The sequence below is a fragment of the Schistocerca americana genome, chromosome 8 (assembly GCF_021461395.2).
Source record: "Schistocerca americana isolate TAMUIC-IGC-003095 chromosome 8, iqSchAmer2.1, whole genome shotgun sequence".
Classification (NCBI taxonomy): domain Eukaryota; kingdom Metazoa; phylum Arthropoda; class Insecta; order Orthoptera; family Acrididae; genus Schistocerca; species Schistocerca americana.
Window position 1 is genome coordinate 405,031,474 of NC_060126.1, and position 19,096 is coordinate 405,050,569.

Here is a 19,096-nt window from a genome sequence, read left to right on the forward strand (position 1 = left end):
ACCCTTATTGCATAAGTAGCTGAACTCAAACGTTTCAGCAGATCATCAATGTGTTTCTTCCAATTTAATCTCTCATCAATGGACATACCTCAAAATTTGGAATATTCTACCTTAGCTATATGCTTCTGATTAAGGTCTATATTTATTAATGGCGTCATACCATTCACTGTACGGAACTGTATGTACTGTGTCTTATCAAAATTCAGTGAGAGTCCGTTTACAAGGAACCACTTAGTAATTTTCTGAAAGACAGTATTGACAATTTCATCAGTTAATTCTTGTTTCTCAGGTGTGATTACTATACTTGTATCATCAGCAAAGAGAACTAACTTTGCCTCTTCATGAATATAGAATGGCAAGTCATTAATATATAATAAGAACAACAAAGGACCCAAGACTGACCCTTGTGGAACCCCATTCTTGATAGTTCCCCAGTCTGAGGAATGTGCTGATCTTTGCATGTTACGAGAGTCGAAGTGTGCGGCCCAAATTTTACACAAAGTTTTCTGTTCTTCAAAACAGTCTAAAGAATCTCTTCAACACTTGGAGATGTCACTCCGTTGCGATTTGTGACACAACAACGATGTCACACTACGACCAGACTCCCACTACCTGCTCACAACAGACTGTTCGAATACACATCCGTTGTTTACAATTGTTAGACAGGAATAAAATCAGTCCCGCAGATTTTTGGACGGACAGTGTAGATGTTTAATTGAGTCGGTAGTCGACTCAGATTTAAGTACAGATTTGTTCCACTGATCTATCATCACACCTGGTCTACTTCACTATGGTTCTTTCTTTCTTTCACTGGTGCCATGTCCCGCGCTGACGCAGGGTCGGCATTGTTAGGAACGGATTTGGCAAGGTTAGTGGAAACGGGTGGCCGGATGCTCTTCCTGCCGCCACCCCGTACCCCCTGGAACGGAATTAGTGTACCCATGCTGTCTGAGTCGAGTGTAATTAATGGAATAGTGCGAATGTGTTCAGATGTCTGGGACTCTTGTAACTCAGGCGGAACGTGGGGACCAGCCCGGTATTCACCTAGTGGGATGTGAAAAACCGCCTAAAAACCACATCCAGGCTGGCCGGCACACCGACCGACGACGGTAATCCGCCGGGCGGATTCGATCTGGGGCCGGTGCGCCTACCCGTGTCCAGCAAGCAGCGCATTAGCGCTCTCGGCTAACCTGCCAGGTTCTACTTCACTATGGTTGTGAAGGTCTAGTTACACCTGTTGTATGAGATGAATCGATGCTTTAGGTACAGCAGGGCAAGGGGGAGGACAGTGGCTGCAGGTTTCGATGCCACACAGCCGAGAACTCAGTTTCACCTTCCCACAACCTGAGCGCCACACGTTAGGAATCAGGCGGGAGCGTGAGCACTCACATTGATCTCGGCCTTCTTGCGGTAGATGTCGCCCATGATGCGGATGCTGCGCGCGTACGTCGCCTGGTCCCCAGAGACCAGCGCCAACCGGGTCGCCTCCTGCAACACGAGAACCATCTCTGAGGCTGCGCAGATACAGCTCCATTACGTCAGGCGCCTCGTGGCTCGTCAGACAGCGCCAACTCTACACTTAGTTCAGAGTCTGATAATATTTTGTTGTAGTCATGTCCTCAGCGTGTTGGTGCTTACAGGTATGTGACACATGAGAGTTATGTGGTTGTAAAGGTGACACCTCTGCTCTGACGAGAAGGGATCTGCAGTATCTTCCAGCCTTGGCCAGATTCTACAGCGTTTTGCAGAAAAGATTCATCTGATATGACAAGACTGTAACTTGTACATAAATGAAGGTGGAACCTTACTACCCAACTCGGCTTAGGTAGCAAAAAATCAGTATCACATGGCACTAGAGACGAGGTGACTGTTGGAACAAATGGCAGTCCCAAGTGGTTGGTAACGACTAAATTCGTGGAGTCTGTAAATCAGATGTTCCAATATCCCGATTTCGTTAGCATGGGGGATTGAGGTTTTCTGAACCTTTGTTTTTAATAGAAAAAACTATTTATTTATGTATGTCAGTGCACTTGTAAGGAGGAGGAGGGGATGCCGTCAGTGATTAAGCACAGATCTTTAAAAACCTTATGCACGCATTAATTACTGCGAAAATGTTTTATTATACCCACCGAGACCAAGAACTGATGAAAAAGTGCACAGTGATTATTGGTGGGACATTGTTGTATTCCAGCAGTTTGGAAACTTGAAATGCCTGGAAAACTTTGAACGAGTAAAGATATACTCCTACACCTGCGCTCATTCATGTATTGTCACGACCAATTGATTGCGTAAGAGAATGGTTACAGCAGTTCACAAACTAGCCAGAAACGCAGCATACAGACTTGTTGCTAATACGTTCGACTTCGAACCAGCAAATAATATGCATTTATGTACCACTGTATTCCTTTTCTTCGTTTTGGCAGTGTAAGGAACACGATAATTCGGATCAGCTTCGCTTCTTCTGGTCTTTATCCGTGTCCAATATTTTTTCGTTTTCACTGCTATACTTCCTTTTCTTCACTATTCTGTGAATGACGTTGTTGTTCTGGGCTAATTTTGTTTTAAAGATACCAATGACTGTTTGAACTTTTTATTTTATAGTGTCCTGGTTGTAAATCAGGTATCCTATATTCCAATATCTTTCAGATCCCTTTCAATTTTTTTGATCAAGAATACTTTGGTTCCCTTGCCCACTAGAAATTTCACGATCTCATGCGTCGACCTGCTGAGCTCCATTGTAAGGATGTGTCTAAGGAGCTCGGTCTTCCAGAGAGTTCTTTGTTCACAAGTTCTAGCATGCTAACGAATCCCGTTCTTACAGGATTCAGACTTTCAGCTGTCACAAGGTTAGCTGATTGGTTGATTTGGGGGGGGGGGGAGGACCAAACAGCGAGATCATCGGTGCCATAAGGGAAGAACGGGGAAGGAGGTCGGCCGTGCCATTGCAAACGAACCAGCCCAGCATTTGCTTGAAGCTATTTAGTGAAGTCACGGGAAACCTAAATCAGAATCTTCGTTGATCCATTATGGGTCGTGGGACGACGGCTGGCATGAACTTCTTGATGCAATAATTTACCAACAGCCGTATGTATTGTAGAAATTTATTTTATTTTATGAACTTCTATGTGCTACCAGTTTCGGCATTATGTTGATGCCATCTTCAGGCCCCACTCGTCATAGTCGTAAAATCGCTGTACACGGAAGGAGCCATATAACTGGATCCGTGAATCAATTCGTCGTGCAACAGCTCTTGGTGGCCAGGCGACACAGAATGGCCGGACGTGGATTTCGACCGAATGCGAGTCCAGTGTGTTACAAGGCTTTAGGGTGGATCATTATAGGGTAATGTCACAATTTTGCGTTGAACAAAACGGTCTTCTTATTGTAGGCATTAATAATGAGTTTTAATGCTAAATTCATCTTGTTCATTCGTGCTACTGTAGCTTCTTTTTTGTCCACCAGTTTCTAACCATTCTTCTAGATAATTAAATGTCTGTACGTTGCGAATTTTCCCACTGTTTTCGTACGTATCAAAGATGAAGTGTTCTTTTTTTTCAGTTTAATGCAGGACATGAATACTTTCTGGTCAGGGTAATACTTCCTTTCCTTCACACAAAATCGCTTCGTACAAATTAAACAACATATTGAAAAGCAAGTAGGGAACTTACGAACCAGTCATGACTCACATCTACTACAGCGTTTGCATGGAGTGAAAATTGATCCTGGGAGCTGAAATGAAGCAGACAAACCCATCCTTCTTGAATCGATATTTGACTGTTTCTGTGACCAACAAGAAAGGAGCCAGACAGTGAAGCCACATGTAGGCGAGCAACGAGTAACGCTCAGATCAGTACTTCTGGTTCCCCGAACAGCAATCCTGCACCGACTCTAAGCGACTAGCTAGTGACTCACAATGCTATAGTTGTGTTCCGAAGATTATAAGCGAGTAATGAATGACTCACAGAGGAGAAGCTGTGAGCTGATTGTAAGCAATTAGTGAGCGACTCATGGAACAGTAGCTGTATCAGTGTCAGAGACCTGCCAGCCACCAAACGTGCTCCGACGATTGTTAAGCGACTAGTGAGCGACTCATGGAAGTAACTGCATCAGTGTCAGAGACCAGCCAGTGACTCACAGAGCACTAGGCGTGCTCTGACGAGTGTTAACCGACCAGTGAGCGACTCATTGAACAGTAGCCGTATCAGTCTTAGAGACCAGCCAGTGACTCACAGAGCACTAGCCGTGCTCCGATGATTGTTAAGCGACTAGTGAGCGACTCATGGAACAGTAGCTGTATCAGTGTCAGAGACTAGCCAGTGACTCACGGGGCACTAGCTGTGCTCCGACGAGTGTTAACCGACTAGTGAGCGACTCATTGAACAGTAGCTGTATCAGTGTTAGAGACCAGCCAGTGACTCACAGAGCACTAGCCGTGCTTCGACGAGTGCTAAGCGACTAGTGAGTGACTCATGGAACAGTAGCTGTATCAGTGTCAGAGACTAGCCAGTGACTCACGGGGCACTAGCTGTGCTCCGACGAGTGTAAAACGACTAGTGAGCGACTCATTGAACAGTGGTGTATCAGTGTTAGAGACCAGCCAGTGACTCACAGAGCACTAGCCATGCTCCGACGAGTGCTAAGTGACTAGTGAGTGACTCAAGGAACAGTAGCTGTATCAGTGTCAGAGACTAGCCAGTGACTCACGAGGCACTAGCTGTGCTCCGACGAGTGTTAAACGACTAGTGAGCGACTCATTGAACAGTAGCTGTATGAGTGTTAGAGACCAGCCAGTGACTCACAGAGCACTAGCCGTGCTCCGCCGATTGTTAAGCGACTAGTGAGCGACTCATGGAACAGTAGCCGTATCAGTGTCAGAGACTAGCCAGTGACTCACAGAGCACTAGCCGTGCTCCGACGAGTGCTAAGCGACTAGTGAGTGACTTATGGAACAGTAGCTGTATCAGTGTCAGAGACTAGCCAGTGACTCACGGGGCACTAGCTGTGCTCTGACGAGTGTTAAACGACTAGTGAGCGACTCATTGAACAGTAGCTGTATCAGTGTTAGAGACCAGCCAGTGACTCACAGAGCACTAGCCGTGCTCCGACGATTGTTAAGCGACTAGTGAGTGACTCAAAGAAAAGTAGCTGTATCAGTGTCAGAGACTAGCCAGTGACTCACGGGGCACTAGCTGTGCTCCGACGAGTGTTAAACGACTAGTGAGCGACTCATTGAACAGTAGCTGTATCAGTGTTAGAGACCATCCAGTGACTTGCAGAGCACTAGCCGTGCTCCGCCGATTGTTAAGCGACTAGTGAGCGACTCATGGAACAGTAGCCGTATCAGTGTCAGAGACCATCCAGTGACTCACGGGGCACTAACTGTGCTCCGACGAGTGTTAAACGACTAGTGAGCGACTCATTGAACAGTAGCTGTATGAGTGTTAGAGACCAGCCAGTGACTCACAGAGCACTAGCCGTGCTGCGCCGATTGTTAAGCGACTAGTGAGCGACTCATGGAACAGCAGCCGTATCAGTGTCAGAGACTAGCCAGTGACTCACAGAGCACTAGCCATGCTCCGACGAGTGCTAAGCGACTAGTGAGTGACTCATGGAACAGTAGCTGTAACAGTGTCAGAGATTAGCCAGTGACTCACGGGGCACTAGCTGTGCTCCGACGAGTGTTAAACGACTAGTGAGCGAATCATGGAACAGTAGCTGTATCAGTGTCAGAGACTAGCCAGTGACTCACAGAGCACTAGCCGAGCTCCGACGAGTGTTAAGCGACTAGTGAGCGACTCATGGAACAGTAGCTGCATCAGTGTCAGAGACCAGCCAGTGACTCACAAAGCACTAGCTGTGCTCCGACGAGTGTTAAGCGACTAGTGAGCGACTCATGGAACAGTAGCTGTATCACTGTCAGAGACTAGGCAGTGACTCACAGAGCACTAGCCGTGCTCCGACAAGTGTTAAGCGACTAGTGAGCGACTCATGGAACAGTAGCTGTATCACTGTCAGAGACTAGGCAGTGACTCACAGAGCACTAGCCGTGCTCCGACAAGTGTTAAGCGACTAGTGAGCGACTCATGGAACAGTAGCTGTATCACTGTCAGAGACTAGGCAGTGACTCACAGAGCACTAGCCGTGCTCCGACAAGTGTTAAGCGACTAGTGAGCGACTCATGGAACAGCAGCCGTATCAGTGTCAGAGACTAGCCAGTGACTCACAGAGCACTAGCCATGCTCTGACGAGTGCTGAGCGACTAGTGAGTGACTCATGGAACAGTAGCTGTATCACTGTCAGAGACTAGCCAGTGACTCACGGGGCACTAGCTGTGCTCCGACGAGTGTTAAACGACTAGTGAGCGAATCATGGAACAGTAGCTGTATCAGTGTCAGAGACTAGCCAGTGACTCACAGAGCACTAGCCGAGCTCCGACGAGTGTTAAGCGACTAGTGAGCGACTCATGGAACAGTAGCTGCATCAGTGTCAGAGACCAGCCAGTGACTCACAAAGCACTAGCTGTGCTCCGACGAGTGTTAAGCGACTAGTGAGCGACTCATGGAACAGTAGCCGTATCAGTGTCAGAGACCAGCCAGTGACTCACAGGGCACTAGCCGAGCTCTGACGAGTGTTAAGCGACTAGTGAGCGACTCATGGAACAGTAGCTGCATCAGTGTCAGAGACCAGCGATTGACTCACAAAGCACTAGCTGTGCTCCGACGAGTGTTAAGCGACTAGTGAGCGACTCATGGAACAGTAGCTGTATCACTGTCAGAGACTAGGCAGTGACTCACAGAGCACTAGCCGTGCTCCGACGAGTGTTAAGCGACTAGTGAGCGACTCATGGAACAGTAGCTGTATCAGTGTCAGAGAGTAGCCAGTGACTCACAGAGCACTAGCCGTGCTCTGACGAGTGCTAAGCGACTAGTGAGCGACTCATGGAACAGTAGCTGCATCAGTGTCAGAGACCAGCCAGTGACTCACAAAGCACTAGCTGTGCTCCGACGAGTGTTACGCGACTAGTGAGCGACTAATGGAACAGTAGCCGTATCAGTGTCAGAGACCAGCCAGTGACTCACAAAGCACTAGCTGTGCTCCGACGAGTGTTAAGCGACTAGTGAGCGACTCATGGAACAGTAGCCGTATCAGTGTCAGAGACCAGCCAGTGACTCACAGGGCACTAGCCGAGCTCTGACGAGTGTTAAGCGACTAGTGAGCGACTCATGGAACAGTAGCTGCATCAGTGTCAGAGACCAGCGAGTGACTCACAAAGCACTAGCTGTGCTCCGACGAGTGTTAAGCGACTAGTGAGCGACTCATGGAACAGTAGCTGTATCACTGTCAGAGACTAGGCAGTGACTCACAGAGCACTAGCCGTGCTCCGACAAGTGTTAAGCGACTAGTGAGCGACTCATGGAACAGTAGCTGTACCAGTGTCAGAGACCAGCCAGTGACTAACAGAGCACTAGCCGTGCTCTGACGAGTGCTAAGCGACCAGTGAGCGACTCACGGAGCAGTAGTCGTGGGCGTCGCCCAGGTCCCCCTGCTTGCGGAGCGCGGCCGCCATCTGGAGCAGGGCTGCGCGGTGGTGGCGCGAGTTGAGGTCCCCCAGCTGCAGCGACCGCGACAGGTCGTACGCCTTGGAGGCGTAGCGCGTCGCCTTGTCCACGTCACGCAGGCGCCCGAACAGCTCCGACAGGCCCACGTACACCTGCACCACACAAAACACACATAGCCCGGTCTACAAGGCAAATCCAGGAAGAGGCAAAGAAGGGAGAGAGAAGGATATGGTACACTCCAACCTAGGGTAGGAGAAAGATTGACAAGATTTTTTGCAAGAGATGCTACACTACTGGCCATTAAAACTGCTACACCAAGAAGAAATCCAGATGATAAACGGTTATTCATTGGACAAATATATTACACTAGAACTGACATGTGATTACATTTTCACTCAATTTGGGTGCATAGATCCTGAGAAATCAGTACCCAGAACAACCACCTCTGGCCGTAATAACGGCCTTGATACGACTGGCCATTGAGTCAAACAGAGCTTGGATGGCGTGTACAGGTACAGCTGCCCATGCAGCTTCAACACGATACCACAGTTCATCAAGAGTAGTGACTGCCGTATTGTGACGAGCCAGTCGCTCGGCCACCTTTGACCAGACGTTTTCAATTGGGGAGAGATATGGAGAATGTGCTAGCCAGGGCAGCAGTCGAACATTTTGTGTATCCACGAAGGCCCGTACAGGACCTGCAACATGCGGTCGTGCATTATCCTGCTGAAATGTAGGGTTTCGCAGGGATCGAATGAAGAGTAGAGCCACGGATCGTAACACATCTGAAATGTAACGTCCACTGTTCAAAGTGCCGTCAATGAGATGGTTCAAATGGCTCTGAGCACTATGGGACTCAACATCTGTGGTCATCAGTCCCCTAGAACTTAGAACTACTTAAACCTAACTAACCTAAGGACATCACACACATCCATGCCCGAGGCAGGATTCGAACCAGCGACCGTAGCAGTCGCGCGGTTCCAGACTGAGCGCCTAGAACCGCTACACCACCGCGGCCGGCCGTCAATGAGAACAAGAGGTGACCGAGACGTGTAACCAATGGCACCCCATACCATCACGCCGGGTGATACGCAAGTATAGAGATGAGGAATACACGCTTCCAATGTGCGTTCACCGCGATGTCGCCAAACACGGATGCGACCATCATGATGGTGTAAACAGAACCTCGATTCATCCGAAAAAATGACGTTGTGCCATTGGTGCACCCAGGTTCGTCGTTGAGTACACCATCGCAAGCACTCCTGTCTGTGATGCAGCCATGGTGTCCGAGCTGATAGTCCATGCTACTGCAAACGTTGTCAAATTTTTCGTGCAGAAGGTTGTTGTATTGCAAACGCCCCCATCTGTTGACTCAGGGATCGAGACGTGGCTGCACGATCCGTTACAGTCATGCCTGTCATCTCGACTGCTAGCGATACGAGGCCGTTGGGATCGAGCACGGCGTTCCGCATTACCCTCCTGAACCCACCGATTCCATATTCTGCTAACAGTCGTTGGATCTCGACCAACGCGAGCAGCAACGTCGCGATACGATAAACCGCAATCGCGATAGGCTACAATCCGACCTTTATCAAAGTCGGAAACGTGATGGTACGCATTATTCCTCCTTACACGGGGCATCACAACAACGTTTCATCAGGCAACGCCGGTCAACTGCTGTTTGTGTATGAGAAATCGGTTGGAAACTTTCCTCATGTCAGCACGTTGCAGGTGTCGCCACCGGCGCCAACGTTGTGTGAATGCTCTGAAAAGCTAATCATTTGCATATCACAGCATCTTCTTCCTGTCGGTTAAATTTCGCATCTGTTGCACCTCATCTTCGTGGTGTAGCAACTTTAATGGCCAGTAGTGTAAAACTGTCAATGAGACAATCGTCGTTGCATTGCATTTACAGACTGGATACATGTGACAGTATTTAAAATTAAAATTCTTATGAGTTTTGTGCATTGTGCACATAGCAAGCCCCCTATTTACAACTACATATACGCTGACGAGCTAAAACATTATGACCACCTGTTCAATTGCTTGTTCTTCCGTCTTTGCAACGACATACAACACGGGTTCTGCGTTCAGGGATCCGACTGTTTGTTTATAGGTTTGGGGAGATGTGTGGCATTAGATGTCTACGCGCAGGCCATGAAATTCGCGTAAATAATGGGGCTCTGATTTGCGTACGCGATGATGGCGCAAGATAGCCGCCCAGATGTGTTCCGTGAGATTTATCTCAGGCGAATCTGGTTGTCGATACATCGACGGGAGTTGAATATAATGTTCCTCAAACCACTGTAGCACAGTTCTGGCTTCGAGACACGAACAGTTATACAGGGCTATTACAAATGATTGAAGCGATTTCATGAACTCACTGTAGCTCCATTCATTGACATATGGTCACGACACACTACAGATACGTAGAAAAACTCATAAAGTTTTGTTCGGCTGAAGCCGCACTTCAGGTTTCTGCCGCCAGAGCGCTCGAGAGCGCAGTGAGACAAAATGGCGACAGGAGCCGAGAAAGCGTATGTCGTGCTTGAAATGCACTCGCATCAGTCAGTCATAACAGTGCAACGACACTTCAGGACGAAGTTCAACAAAGATCCACCAACTGCTAACTCCATTCGGCGATGGTATGCGCAGTTTAAAGCTTCTGGATGCCTCTGTAAGGGGAAATCAACGGGTCGGCCTGCAGTGAGCGAAGAAACGGTTGAACGCGTGCGGGCAAGTTTCACGCGTAGCCCGCGGAAGTCTACGATGAAAGCAAGCAGGGAGCTAAACGTACCACAGCCGACGGTTTGGAAAATCTTACGGAAAAGGCTAAAGCAGCAGCCTTACAGTTTACAATTGCTACAAGCCCTGACACCCGATGACAAAGTCAAACGCTTTGAATTTTCGGCGCGGTTGCAACAGCTCATGGAAGAGGATGCGTTCAGTGCGAAACTTGTTTTCGGTGATGAAGCAACATTTTTTCTTAATGGTGAAGTGAACAGACACAATGTGCGAATCTGGGTGGTAGAGAATCCTCACGCATTCGTGCTGCAAATTCGCAATTCACCAAAAGTTAACGTGTTTTGTGCAGTCTCACGGTTTAAAGTTTACGGCCCCTTTTTCTTCTGCGAAAAAAACGTTACAGGACACGTGTATCTGGACATGCTGGAAAATTGGCTCATGCCACAACTGGAGACCGACAGCGCCGACTTCATCTTTCAACAGGATGGTGCTCCACAGCACTTCCATCATGATGTTCGGCATTTCTTAAACAGGAGATTGGAAAACCGATGGATCGGTCGTGGTGGAGATCATGATCAGCAATTCATGTCATGGCCTCCATGCTCTCCCGACTTAACCCCATGTGATTTCTTTCTGTGGGGTTATGTGAAAGATTCAGTGTTTAAACCTCCTCTACCAAGAAACGTGCCAGAACTGCGAGCTCGCATCAACGATGCTTTCGAACTCATTGATGGGGACATGCTGCGCCGAGTGTGGGAGGAACTTGATTATCGGCTTGATGTCTGCCGAATCACTAAAGGGGCACATATCGAACATTTGTGAATGCCTAAAAAAACTTTTTGAGTTTTTGTATGTGTGTGCAAAGCATTGTGAAAATATCTCAAATAATGAAGTTATTGTAGAGCTGTGAAATCGCTTCAATCATTTGTAATAACCCTTTATACTCTGCAAGCCATTGTAGCTTGTGTATGGAGTCTGTGCGAGCTCGAACCTTTCACATTTTTTTCCTCATAGTTCTTTCTCGAAATATATTGGGCGTTTAAAACAGTGTCACATATTCCTACACGAGATAGTTTTGTACAAAACTAGAAGAACAGTTTCTATAATGATATGTCCGGAAACCAATACTTCTTGAGATACGGGCCTCTTATTCCCATTTGTCTGTTATGTAGAATAGACAATGACGCATGTGGTTATCACACATCCTGAATATCCTTCAGTCGTTCTTCGCCGTGAATCACGCCCTTTATCAAATACACCTGGCTCCAGTCAGATTGGTTCACCTACTGGTAACAAGGTCCTGTAATGTCTGCTCTTTATCTGTGGTTTTTCGGCGTACACCAGTGCCTTTAAATGTCCCCATAGCCAAAAATCCAACGGATTTAGGCCCTGGGAAATGGGAGGCCATGACTCTGGACCTCCTCGACCACTTTTTGGGGCCAGAGTGGTGTACCGCCGTGCGCAGTTCACAGTCGTTGTCTATCTGCAACGATAGTGTTTCCCAATAGCGCTGGTAATTCGTCGCTCAGAAATCAGTGATACACAGCACACGTTAATCTGTTTAGTAAAGCGTATGGCCCTATGAATCTCACACCGTATTCGCTGCTTTTACATCGTACTGAAGCGATCCTGGTGCTTCACCTCCGTGACGGCGCGAGGATTTGCGTCTGTCTACTCGTATATATCCTGGTAATTTATTATGCCATCTCTTGTGAATACTGCGTCACCTGTAAATAAAATGTCGGCTGTGATATGCGGATCTTCATTGGCACATATCTCAACAGGTATTGGTTTTAACTCATATCATAGTACGAACTTTTGTACTAGTTTGAACCGATGCTCCTGTAGGTATAAGTGACACTATCTTTTAAACAACCCGGTACACAGGAGGAAGCAGTACACTGGTGGAATCTTCCCGGTAATTTTAACAATCACACCGGGATGTACAGTATCTCCCTTGCTGTGTCTGCCATTGGCGTTATACGAGATCTGTTCAAAAAATCCCGGAACACGCGTGATTTCGCGCCAACGGTGTTTTGGAGCGAAATATGATTGGCATTAATGTACACGGCAGTGTTTAATGTGTAACTGCCGGAAATTTAATTGTCGTATGTCTGTTAGCTTTTGTTAAGTGCTGTATTGAGTAGATCTTTGTGTCGCACAGTTCGCGAATTTCGAGATGAGAGAATAAGGGGAGCAACGCGTCGGCATTAAATTTTGCATGAGGCTAAAGAAAAACTTTACAGAAACACACTAAATGATGCAGAAACATACGGTGATGGGTGCTTAAGCCGTAATCGGTGTTTCGAATGATTCACACGGTTTAAAAATGGCCGGTGGGACGCTCATGTCAGAAACGTCAATGAAGTTGTGCGCGTCAATCGAAAATTGACTATCTGTGAGATTGCAGAGGAATGTAACTTTTCGGTTGGATCACGTCATGAAAACCTGCCACAGCGTCTTGGAATGCAACATACTGCCGCCAAGTTTTTCCCACGGCTCATGAGTCAAGGTCAGACAGACCTTCGCCTCGCAATCTGTGAAGAGCTTTTGGATCGCGCAAATGAGAGACCTGCTACCTGTTTTTTATTTCCAAAGAAGAAAACCTCGTTGAAAGGACGAAGATTTGCAACGATAGTCGAGATAAGAGAAAATTCCCAGACGGCGCTTCGGGCTATTCAGAAAGAGGCGTAACAAGACTGCTTCAGGAAGTGTAAACGGCGTCGGGAGCGGTGTATCAATTGTGGAGGAGAGTGTTCCGAAGAATACCATACACAGTAAGTAAAAGATAAGCACAGAAAAATATCGTGAACAAAGTTCCGTAATTGTTTGAACAGACTTTGTATATCTATGTCCCGCTTTCGCGCTGCTCTTTGGATTTTATTTATTTCCTTTGTGAATCCTACATGTTACAGCTTAAGGACCGACGAGAAATACTCACGTATGTGGCATTATTCACGACGTGAAGTCAAACAAGTACAGCGCTGGAAGCTTTCATTGCGTGTATAAGAATAAACATTTGAAATCGGCATGGGACATAAATTTGGTAGAGTCTAATTTTCATTAGGTTGGGTGAGAGTTGCAGCAGGTGACGAACCTCAGAGCCCAGCAAGCAGCAGTATTCTGACAACAATGGTCACATTGCTGGCGCAGGTAAACAAGTGGGGAAAAATGGAGGACGCTCTGTTACGGTGCTCCAGAGGAGTGCGGCGCACGATTTGAGCGCCAAGACCGTCCCGGAGAATCAGCGAGCGGAGAGGGATTAATGTAGCTGAGGTCGGATTATAATTGGCAATAACTAATGGTAACAGCTGCTTGAGATCGAGACGAAGCCGCGAACAGGAATTTGGCGAGATGGACGGTAAGAAAACAGAATCAAAAGTAAGCAGCGTGGGCGGATAGCTGCCACGTGATTGAAGCTTTTGCCAGAACGCTGTCCTGTCAGGATGCAATGTCTGCGCAGAGCGTTTTTATCCTTCCAGGACCATCTAGACAGAACAGACCCATTGGAAGACCATGATGGAAACTATGAAGCGACAGAACTCGGTTCTAAATCTATAATTGCAGTCATTTTCAGCGTTAGTTGTAAGATGTTTTGGTTACATGTATAGCTGGCTTCGACAGCTACTTTAGAAGTAAAGGTGTTATCAGCAGTACCATAGCAGAAATGGTATGGTATGTAGCTGTTGATGGTAGTAAATGGAATAATTCGTCTAGTAATCTTATTGGGCTATCAACGTCCTTAATTAAGGAGCTCCATGATTAAGAAATAAAAAAATGACAAAAGTATTTCGACAATGGAAGAAGCAAATAAGGCTAGAAGAAGGAAGCGCTACTTAGTGAAACTCAGTAGTAGCCAAGGAGGAATTCAGCTATTGAAAATGTGAACACGTCCAGATAGACTGGGGGGGGGGGGGGGGGGGGGGAGAGATACGATACACTTCTCTTCATTCCAGAAAGATCTGCATAAACTCGTGTGGCACAAATCACTCGGTAAACCAATTGAACTGCACTAGTTCTTGAATAAAATTTATGTAATTAGGAAATTTCTATCAAATTTGGAAAAGAATAGAATTATTAGACTTCCGAAGAAAGCAAGATCATACTTGAAAATCACCTCACTGAATCATTTATCATAAAAACACAACTAGCTTACCGAAAAGTGAAACAGAAAGTTCAGAGCAGGTTAGGAGAGGACCCTTGCATATTAGAAGCAGTGAAACTCTAAAATATCTTTCCCCACTGCAATTAACAGAAGCCAGATCAAAAAGAACCAAATCTCGATCTGAACTACAAACAGTAGAATATGTTAGGAATCATAAAGATGCTGGGGAAGATGGGGACAGAACTTGAGGTATATTTATTTGAAAACGATAAGCGAACTGCCCGCATCTCGTGGTCGTGCGGTAGCGTTCTCGCTTCCCACGCCCGGGTTCCCGGGTTCGATTCCCGGCGGGGTCAGGGATTTTCTCTGCCTCGTGATGGCTGGGTGTTGTGTGCTGTCCTTAGGTTAGTTAGGTTTAAGTAGTTCTAAGTTCTAGGGGACTGATGACCATAGATGTTAAGTCCCATAGTGCTCAGAGCCATTTGACCCGATAAGCGAACTAACTCGTAACTAAAAGTTAGATAGCCGAGATGGGCGAAAGTCGGCACTAATACATCCTACAGATAAAAGGGATGTACGTCGGAGCCAGGTAACTATACAGCAATATTATTAATGATAGTTACCTATAAAATATTCTCAAAAACTTTGCTGCACAGGGTAGAAAGCAACTAAATCCACAAATTGGTGAGTACCAAGGAGGCTAAAGAAAGGGCAAATTATACGTGAAACAAATCTTGAATATGCAACTGGAATCGGGTATCGAAAGACGAATTTCCCGCCCACAGTGGTAGACTTCAAGAAAGGCTATGATTCAGCGGACAGACCAACACTGTTCAAATTTTGGAGGAGCTGTATTTGGATAGCAAAATCAGAAGACAGGTTAAACAGGCCTTAAGCTACACAACAACCAGGGTCAAGTTCAGAGGAAAGCTTTCAGGGTTCCAGACTAAAACCGGAGTCATACGTGGAGATGGAGCTCCCCACTTTCTTCCTTAATTGTGTGCTTGATAAGGCGATCGGGGAATGGCGATGAGAAATTGAAGGATGGCGTGGAACACGACTTGGATGCAAGAAAAAAGGAATACTGGCTGATTGTCTGACATTCGCAGACGATATTGTCATACTGTCGGAATCGTTAGGACGAGCGGCTAATCAAATCACCCAACTCCAAGAGACAAACGGCTAAAGCACGCATAAAGATCCCAGTTGAGGGGACACAGTATACGACGAACATCAAGACAGCTCTCAGACGGATAACAATAGAAGGATGGAAAATTCTGAAGATAGATTTAAACACGAAAAAGCAGGGTTCTAAACTAGTCTTACAGAAAAACAAGCAAAGGGACACGAAATAATGAGATGAATTTAACATTTAAACTATGAAGATCTACAATAAGAATAATGTTTCAATCTGTTGAAAATTGAGATTCGCTCTGATGCTATATATGAAGCAGAAAGCTTAACCTCGTAACAACAAGATTATTTAAGAAGAATCAGGGACAGAACGACCATATTCTCCTGACACATCCTTAGAAGGGACCAGGGATGGCTTACACAACACATACCTCAATACAGCTGTGGTAACCTTTGCTGATTTAGTTCATGTAGCCGATGAAATAGGCGTCCATGGTGTTATTATCGATGCTGAATTGTTGGCCTGTCAGGTTGAGGACTAGAAAAATAAAGAACAACAACCGCCAACTCCAGCCATCTTGACCGAGGCAAGGTCATTTGTTCATACCCCATGGCCCTACACACGCAGAACAGAAACGAGTGATGATTTCTTCTCAGCTTTCATCACCGTCGAAAATTCGCGGACGATGCTAAATGGTAGTTGCTGTCAAAGAAAATCAGCGACTCTTTTTCGAGGTGACGTGTAACATTTTCATTGATTTCTTTTTCATATACTGTCTGCATGTGCCATACGTACTTCTTCTTCTTCTTCTTTCTTCTTCTTCTTCTTCTTGCGTATTGTCTACGGCCAGCACCACTTCTCCTCCCATAGTCACCATCTTGTTCTGTCTTTACTTTTCTCAACCTTCATATTCCTGTCTTCCATTGCCTCCTCCACATCATTTTGCTATTTGCATTGTGGAGCGATCCTTTTCTTCCGACAAACCACATCAACTGTTTTTGTTGAATGTCGTTACAGATACACCTATCCATTTTCATCCTTTGTAGAATGACGTCATTTATTTATCCTATATATCCTAGTACAGTCTGAGCTTCGTCTTAAGTAATCCATCTCAGTGGAAAGCAGTTTTTTTTCTTCAAACGTCCGAGGCTTCTGCTCCGTACAAAACTACACTCTGGACTATAGTCTTGTACAATGTCTTCTGCGTTGTTGTTCTTACCTTTTTGTTCCACTGAACAGTGTTCACTGCCCTTATTACAGCTCGTCCTTTATTAACCCTGCTATTTATTTCATCACTGCTTGCGCCCTGTTTATTAAATAATACCCCAATTATTTTGCCTTTTCCACACCCACATCTACCTGCAAATTATTTAATTGTTCTGTTCCAACCAACCAAGTACTCACACTTCGTTACGTTCATCTTCATGCCATCCTTATTGTATTCCTCTTTAAGCTTTCTTATCATATAGGTCAGATCATCTTCATCTTCTGCTAGTACAGTCTGGTCATCTGCAAAATACGGGTTCAGTATCCTGCTGGCCTTTGCTGTCACTCCCACAACCTGGCACTTTCCATTCCAAGTCTGCGATACCGCTCCTAGATACAGGTTAAAGGGGGTCGGTGAAAGCCTCCATCCCTGCCGCAGACCCTTATTCACATCGAAGTTTTCTGCCTTAATATTCGCTATCCTTAGCCTCGCTGTGTTATTTTAATATGGTTTCACAACAGGCTTTAGCAATATTTGACTTAACTCGGTCTCTCTTTCAACTATTCTCACAACTTGCTTGTGGATGCATTATCAAATGCTTTCTCAGTCAATGCAACATGCGTCTCCAGCCCAACCTTTGTGCATTTTTCACATATTAGTTTCATTGTGAAGATATTTTACAGTACCGATCTTCCTGCTCGGAATCTTGTTTACTCTTCTTGCTGCTTGTGATTTGTTTCTTTCTCTATCAGATCTTTCAATACGTTCAAGTGCAGTCTTTCAGCTAAAGGGATCACTGGCAATCCGCTATAATTATTTGGGCAATTACGTGTCCCTTTCTTACGCACCATATGTATATATGTACGAGATCTGTTAAAAAATTCCAGAATATTCGTAATTTCGAACCAATGGTGTGTTGGAGCGAAATGCGGTTGGCATTCCAGCACATGCTAATATTTAATATGTAAATGCCGGAAGTTTCATTGCTGTATGTCTGTTATTCATTGTTCAGCCCTATACTGAGTAAAACGTTGTGTCGCGCAGTTCGCTAATTTCGACATGGCACAGTTAAGAAGCAACGCATCGACGTTAAATTCTGCGTGAATCTCAAGAAAACCTTTACAGAGACACACCGAATGATGCAGGAAGTCGGCCGGAGTGGCCGTGCGGTTCTAGGCGCTACAGTCTGGAACAGTCTGGAACCGCGTGACCGCTACGGTCGCAGGTTCGAATCCTGCCTCGGGTATGGATGTGTGTGATGTCCTTAGGTTAGTTTGGTTTAAGTAGTTCTAAGTTCTAGGGGACTGGTGACCACAGCAGTTAAGTCCCATAGTGCTCAGAGCTATTTGAACCATTTTTTGATGCAGGAAGCTATAGCCGTATTCGGTGTTACGAATAATTCACACGGTTTAAAAATGGTCGAACGGAAGTTAAAGACGACCCACTTTCAGGATGCCCTTCGACGTCTACCGACGACGCTCATGCCACGAACGTCAACGAAATTGTACATCCCAATCGAGACTGGTTGTCCGAGAGACTGCACAAAAATATAACATTTCAGTTGGATCATGTGATGAAATTCTGACACAGCATCTTGAATTGCATGGTGTAGCCACCAATTTCGTCCCACGGATCACGAGTCAAGACCAGAATTATCTCCGTCCCCGTAATCTGTGAAGAGCTTTTTTGGATCGCGCAAATGAGAACGAGATGTTCCTTAAGAGAATGATAACTAGTGGTGAGACGTGGGTCTACGGTTATGATGTTGAGACGTAGGTTCGTGCTTAACAATGCGTCGGGTAAGGTTCTCGAAGACCGAGAAAAGGACGTCAGGTCAAATGTCAGAGCCATGCTGGAGGCTTTGTACATCATGAATTCGTGCTACAGGAACAAACTGTTAATCTATGATACTATCGGGTCTTGTTGCGAGAAAATTTGAGAAGGAAACCGCCTGAAATGTGGCGAGACAATTCATGGTTCTTGTATCACGATAACGCAACCGCACAGTCATCCCTGTTGAGGCGTGAGTATTGAACAAAAACGGAAATCACTGTGCCACGTCATTCTTCGTACTCTCCAGACCTGGCCCCTGCGGACCTTTTTTTATTTCCAAAGTTGAAAACCCGGTTGAAAGGACAAAGATTTGCTAGACGAGATAAAAGAAAATTCGCAGATGGCGCTTCGCGCAATGCTGCAGGAGGTTATCAAGACTGCTTCCGGAAGTGGAAACGTCGTTAGGACCGGTGTAATAATTGTGGAGGAGTGTATTTCGAAGGGGACCGTCTACACCAAGTAAATGGTAAGCGTAGAAAAATCTTGTGGACAAAGTTCCGGAATTTTTTGGA

The 19,096-nt window shown here is 46.0% G+C and overlaps 1 protein-coding gene across 1 annotated transcript in view; it reads right to left on the reverse strand.

The window, feature by feature from the left end:
• LOC124545888 (43 kDa receptor-associated protein of the synapse homolog) overlaps window positions 1-19,096 on the reverse strand; it is a 109,917-nt gene that overhangs the window by 57,008 nt on the left and 33,813 nt on the right. Inside the window, exons 5-6 of the mRNA XM_047124847.1 lie at window positions 7,511-7,711; window positions 1,390-1,488 (exon numbers count right to left, since the gene is read on the reverse strand). Coding sequence (XP_046980803.1) covers window positions 1,390-1,488; window positions 7,511-7,711 — 300 coding nt within the window. The remainder of the gene's footprint in view (window positions 1-1,389; window positions 1,489-7,510; window positions 7,712-19,096) is intronic.